Genomic DNA, 7132 nt, shown 5'->3' on the forward strand with positions numbered 1-7132 from the left:
TGGTGATGACTGTCGTTCCTCTGTTTTTTTTGCACAGTTTTGGTGAGTATTTTTATTTGATTTGTTATAAGTAACCTGCGTTCCATTTGTTCCAATTTCCTAATCAACACATATGCAAGGTTATGAAGAGTTACACTTTCCTGGTGTTCATTGTGTGTGTGTGTGTGTGTGTGTGTGTGTGTGTGTGTGTGTGTGTGTGTGTGTGTGTATGTGTGTGTATGTGTGTGTGTCTGTGTGTGCGCATTTGCAGGCAGACAAACAAAAACATGACATTAATGCAGTATTTCCACTGTGTGCTTGTGCTTCATTTCAGCTGCTATAAGAAAAAAGATCTTTTCAGTACTTAGCAGATTTGAAAGTGAAGCAGGTAAGCGTTCCACACAAAAGCATTGAAACAAAAACATGTTAACATGAGTTTTTCACCTGCCTTGGTCTCTGTCTCTGGGGAAAAACCAACAACAGGACATGGAAAAGATCAGCAGGTGGAAACACAATCATTTTATTCAAAGAAAAATGAAGAGGTAGAAGATCAAGATATATCTATATCTATATCTATATCTATATCTATATATATATATATATATAGATATAGATATAGATATAGATATATATATTTATTTATTTATTTATTTTTTATCATACTATTGTGTATTATTTGAGTGTTGAAAAGCAAAACTTTATTTGGTTCATAGGTAAGGTGATTTGAATGTTATGCATTGTTTTCAGAAATTGAAGAATGCATTAAATCTATGGCACAGTGTTGTACTGCAAACACAAGTTTGTTGCTATTGATATATTTTCCAGTGGTAATCTGGTTTGTGAACTGTGACTTGACTTTGAAGGAAGACTAACACATTTTTAGCACTGACTAAGCCTTGTTTTTAAACAGGTAGACCTCAGATTTACCTTGCTCTGCTGGTTGGGGTGATGGCTGCAGTTTCTCTGGGTTGTTTTTTGGGTTCTGGTGAGTATTTTTATTTGATTTGTTTTAAGTGTGTTTGTGTGTGTGTGTGTGTGTGTGTGTGTGTGTGTGTGTGTGTGTGAAGCTGCAGGCTAAAACATGACAACATGCATTAATGCAATATTTCCACTGTGTGCTTGTGCTTCATTTCAGCTGTTATAGCAGGAAAGATCTTTTCATTACAGAGCAGAATTGAAAGTGAAAGAGGTAAGTTTTTCCCACAAAAGTATTGATGTACAAACATGTGTTTTTCACCTGCCTTGGTCTCTGTCTCTGGGGAAAAACTAACAACAGGACATGGAAAAGATCAGCAGGTGGAAACACAATCATTTTATCCAAAGAAAAATGGAGAGGGAGTAGATCAAGATATTTTATGGAAGTATTTAGTTTTAGGTTTTGACTTGTGACAGTTAAAGTGCTGAAATTAGTGGCTTTACTCAAAGACTTTCCTCATCCACAGTAACCAGTGTAGCTGTGATTAGTAACTTTCCAGGATACTCAAAGCAGTACCAGTAATAGTTGTGTTGCTTTTCTGTGCATTTAAAACAGTAAAGAATGAAAAAAATCTCATGTATGTGAAGGTCAGAGTTCCTATTTTTTTAACTTTGACCCGCACAGTCATTTTCATATGTGATTAATTCATTTTAACTATAAATCACAATTAATGCAGTGTTATTATTTTACTGTACTATTTTGTATTATTTGAGTGTTGAAAAGCAAAACTTGATTTAGTTCATAGGTACGGCGATTTGAATGTTTTGCATTGTTTTCACAAATTGAAGAATGCATTAAATCTATGGCACAGTGTTGTTCTGCAAACACAAGTTTGTTGCTATTGATATATTTTCCAGTTGTAATCTGGTTTGTGAACTGTGGCTTGACTTTGAAGGAAGACTAACACATTTTTAGCACCGACTAAGCCTTGTTTTTCAACAGGCAGACTTCTGCTTCACATTGGTGTGCTGGCTGTGGTGATGGCTGTAGTTTCTCTGCTTTTTTTTCTCAGTTTTGGTGAGTATTTTTATTTGATTTGTTTTAAGTAACCTGCCTTCCATTTGTTCCAGGTTCCTTATCAACACATATGCAAGATTATGAAGAGTTACACTTCTCTGGTATTCATTTTGTTTGTGTGTGTGTGTGTGTGTGTGTGTGTGCCTGCATATCTGCTCGACAAACAAAAACATGACAACATGCATTAATGAAACGTTTCCACTGTGTGCTTGTGCTTCATTTCAGCTGCTTTAACACGAAAGATCTTTTCATTATGTTGTGGATTTGTCAGTGTAACAGGTAAGTGTTTCCCACAAAAGCATTGAAATAAAAACATGTAAACATGAGTTTTTCACCTGCCTTGGTCTGTCTCTGGGGAAAAACTAACAACAGGACATGGAAAAGATCAGTGGGTAGAAACACAATAATTTTATCCAAAGAAACATGAAGAGGGAGTAGATCAAGATATTTTATGTAAGTATTTAGTTTTAGGTTTTGAACTTATGACAGTTAAAGTGCTCAGGTTAGTTGCTTTACTCAAAGACTTTCCTCATCCACAGTAACCGGTAGGGCTGAATGATTCATCGTTTTCTGATCAAAATTGCGATTTCAGATAGTGCAATCCTGTGATCACAGAAGGTGCAGTTTTTGCAGCTCTCCGGACTGACCCAGGATCTTTTGTGTCAACTATTTTACACATACATCCCATCTCCCTACCATCCTGCCGTCATGCCCTGTCAACCTCACCAATCAGAAGCGGCATGCTACGCGTGGATAGGTCATGGTAACCAATTAGAAGTGGCCATACACACTCAGGGCTCTAGTTTCACAGACCGGGTGAGGCGGGGGCGCAGTGCAGCTGCGCTTCGGCAACTGGGTGTGGCCAGGCGGATTTTGCAATTTTGGCACGCCGTGCTCGGTGGCGCAAGTACTCCGCCGTCCCTCCTACCGGCGCAAGGGAGGAGAGAAGGCGTGAAGTGGGTTTGACACAGCCGATTCACATTTAACCAATCAAATGAGCCCCTGTCCTCGCCTTTAAAATGCGCTGCGTGAAGACGTAATGAAAGTCTACACATTTGACATGGAGGAAGAGAGCAGCCGCAACACACACTCAGGACAATAAGACCAGTCTTGGCTGCTGGAATGTTGCTGGAGCTACCTGCCATCCATCTGTCCACCCATCCATCCACCCATCCATCCATCCATCCATGCATCTATCCTTACATTCGTTTTCCTGAGTCCCCTGTCTTTCCATTACCTACCTGCCTCGCATCTCTTTTTTTCCAGCTCTGTCACCATCTGCTAAAGTTATTGATTTTTACAAGCAAATATAAATTTAACTGTGAAGCCCCCATTTTTAATGAATGTTTTTACCTCAAATGATAATCCTTGCCATATTCATATAAATAGCCTACATGTTTGTTTTGCAACTTTCGACTCCATCACTTACTGATGCAACAACACACTAGGGGCCCTATCTTGTGCCACCCGCTATCCGCTGCCACTACCCGCTACCCGGAAATTGCGGATTTAGGAACTTCCGCTATCCCTAAACGGTATCTTGCGCCCACGCTACCCGCTATCCGTTATGCCGACTCCGTTATTTGCGCCTGGAGGTGTGTCCGTGGGCGTGTTTCATGCGCTATCTCTAAAATTGCTATTTTGTGCACACACTTTAGGGAAGATTTTAGGGAAAGCGGATAGCGGGTGGTCAGGACCACCCGCTATCCGCTTTCCCTAAAGTTTGGGCTGTTACGAGAGCGCACCCAGGCGGCTTCAATGCGCGCCCCGACGGAGCCTCGCCACACACACGGTCGGACTGATACCGGGACGCCGCCGGAATGACTGAGTATATTACTCATATAGACTGTTTAGAGGAAAGACTGTTTTAATCGGACACTTAGGCCAGCACGTTTTATTGTTTTATCATAAGCCAGCAGCTGTGCTATATTTTTATTTTTAATATTTTATTTGCCCAATCTACCTTGTCAATAAATTAGTTTACACATAGTTCCACCTCTGCCTCTTGTGTGTGTGTGGTGTGACCCGGGGATTTTATTCAATCAGTACAACCTTGTGACACGTCCACTTGGACACATGTGGCTCCACCTCTCGAATTAACTCGCCTATAATATAATTTATAATATGTATATATATAAAGCCAACTTGCTTTAGCCTCAGTAGAACCCCTGAGAAAATCTACCTCCCTCTTTCCATTGCGGGTTTAGGATTTAGGATTTAGGATAGCGCAGTCTGCCCTTAAAGGCAGTGGCACCTGGCACACTGATTGGTTTAGCTGGCGTAACGCCCAAAACACGCCTATGCATAATATAGCGGGTAGCGGAGGTGTTTTGCGGATAGCGGCAGGTGCACAAGATAGCAACTTTTACGGGGGAACGCCTCTTCCTAAATCCTAAATCCATAAATAACGGGTTTAGGGAGTCTGGCGCAAGATAGGGCCCTAGAGATTAAAACAAAATCCGGTTCATGAAAGCTTTTACATTTGCTATTCTAAATGCCCAGTGTCTGGCAAGGAACTGATTCATTTTACATTTTCGATTTGTGTGGAATCAGGGTTTCCGTTAGAAAAAATTGGCACCGGACAACGTGACCAGCAGGTTTTCAATTTACCAACAAATGTTTTAAATTCCGGTCAAATATTATCTGAATTTATTGAGCTTAAAATTATCAAGGCATGTCAATTTATAGCATAATCTTTTTATTGAAAAGCAGGCTGTATCAAATTAAATGAGTGCCGTCAACTGACTCACGTGCGTAACTTCTAAAATAAATAAATAAATATTGCACAAGCCTGTGCTCTTTTAACATGAACATTGCATACAATTGCAAACAATTGCAACTACAATTTGCAAACAAAAAACTGGCTCATACCATTTTAATAACGCGGCGTGCTGCCAACTTGAAATCAAATAGATGCAATAAAAACTTAATTCAGCAGCTGAATTAAAATCGAAAGTCTCAAGTGTCTCTCCGCAACTTGCAATGCGCATCAGTCTTGTGACCTTGTTCTCCCTCAGGCGACTTCGCTGCGCTGTTTTGATCCAGTTCTGCAGAAAAAAAAACCCTCTCTCTCTCTCTCTCTGGTACACTGGAGACAGGGATCACGTAGTCTATTTTTTAAAAAAAATTTAATAAATAAAATTACGTGGAAATTGACTGTTTTAATAAAATTCAAATTGTGCTTAGAGGGAATATTTTCACCAGACATTTAAAAATTACCGGACATTGGCAGATTTTACCAGTCATAGTCTGGTGATCACCGGATAACGGAAACCCAGTGTGGAATATTTATATATATGGAAGAAGAACTGTGTAGTTAATACGAGCAGCGCCAGACACCATGACTGGAAAAAAGACATCACAGTACTGGACACATTGTTTGACTGACAGGTGATCAGGTTGGGTTTTCATTACGCATGCCAAACGGTGCCAATCTCCTTTGATCTGACATCAGTTGTGATGGGACAGTCGATATGGAGATACATTTATGTGCTGATTGAGATAGTAGTATTGAATAGTGGTTTTTGTGGGTATTTATTGCATTGTTAATGTGTCTGAATATCTGTGAGGTTTTGGTGACGTGCGCTCACTGCCCGCCTGTCAGCCAAACTTCCACTGCGCCGGCCCCGCTCCGCCTTGAGCGGAAAGTAGACGTGGTTTCAGATGGCGAGCTTTTGGCGCACCTCGGCGAAGCCTTTTGACACCTCGGTCTGCGAAACTTGCAAACCGCCCGCCTCTCACGTTTCGCTGGTCCAAACAAGCTCTGCGCGGGGTTCGCCTCACTGCGCCACCCTGCACTGCACCGGGAAACTAGAGCCCTCAGTAACAACAAGCTGGTGTCCCTAAATGACGTGTTTTGAAATGGCTTCAGCAGAACCAGAAGTGGAATTAGGGGATTTAAACCCAAAAAAGCAGCATGTCGGAAATATGGGAGTATTTCGGGTTTGAGACTGCAGACATGCACCAGAAACAGCTACTGTGCAAAGCCTGTCAAGCAAAAGTTGCAACATCCAGCGGCAACACAACCTTAGCGGCAACACAAACTTAGACCGGCACTTGAAAAATCGTCACAGGCATTTACATGACGAGTGCCTGACCAAAAAGTCCGGTGAAAAGTCGAGTGAAAGTGATGCTCAAGACCATTATAGCAAACACACTACAATTACAGCATCGTTTGCTAGTGTAACTCCATATGAAAAGAGCAGCTGCAGGCACCGGGAGATAACGACTGCCATAATATGCTACATGACGTGGTGTCTGTTAACACGGTCACCAGAGACGGATTTCAAAACCGCCTCCGCACGCTGGACAGAAGATATGATTCCCTCCCGCACCTACTTCAGCCAGGTTGCCATCCCACAGCTGTACGCGGAGTGTGAGGAAAAAGTTGTAATAGAGCTGAAAATGTGGAGTATTATTACTTATTCAACATCGTTTTTTAAAACTTTTTGTATTTTATTTAACTTTTTTAAATTAACACAATTAAGGATTTTTTGCACTACTTTTAAATTAAGACAGTCAAATATGGCTCTTTTAGTTCTTCAGTTGTAATAACTGCTGTTGGTCAAGGACTTTAAAGAATGTACATGTATGTTTCTTAGCAATAAATACATGTTGGAAGCAATTCTTATCTTTTAGTATTCATCCTTGCATTACAGTAAATAGCCTTTAATGTTTTGATGGTATGATGTAATTTTCTGTCATGTTTTAAAAATGTTACTGTACATGGTGAATATTGCACTGAAGTTTGATTTGAAGAAATATTGCGAATAAAATCGAAATCGCAATATCTGCCAGAAAAATCGCAATTGGCTCTTTTACTAAAATCGTTCAGCCCTAGTAACCAGTATAGCTGTAATTAGTAACTTTGTAGCTCCAGAAAACATTCCTGTTTGAACTCAAGTGCTACAATGATGTGACGATGTGAGGTCACTGATTAGATGTGGCCAGATGTGCAACATGTCTGAGCACAAGTTTTCTGCTGCTGTTGACTCCCTCTTTAAAGGAAACTGCATGTGTTATAAATGTGGGAATGAATTGACTGACATGTAAGGGTTTACACGTTATTTACTTGTTACAGATGTTGATTCTATAGTCAGCCATTCACCTCAGCATCAACATGATACTGACAATGCTGTAAAGTGACTGAGCACACTCCTG

General features: G+C 40.6%; 1 protein-coding gene across 1 annotated transcript in view; it reads left to right on the plus strand.

Annotated features, from left to right (window-relative positions):
- Window positions 1-338: 338 nt before the first annotated feature.
- The window catches only part of LOC115354040 (uncharacterized), a 222895-nt gene continuing 216101 nt past the window's right edge, over window positions 339-7132 (plus strand). The window contains exons 1-2 of the mRNA XM_030044194.1: window positions 339-367; window positions 890-964. Of these exons, the coding sequence (XP_029900054.1) occupies window positions 928-964 (37 nt within the window). The 5' untranslated portion in view covers window positions 339-367; window positions 890-927. The remainder of the gene's footprint in view (window positions 368-889; window positions 965-7132) is intronic.

Source organism: Myripristis murdjan, chromosome 22, assembly GCF_902150065.1.
Source record: "Myripristis murdjan chromosome 22, fMyrMur1.1, whole genome shotgun sequence".
In the NCBI taxonomy this organism is placed as follows: Eukaryota; Metazoa; Chordata; class Actinopteri; order Holocentriformes; family Holocentridae; genus Myripristis; species Myripristis murdjan.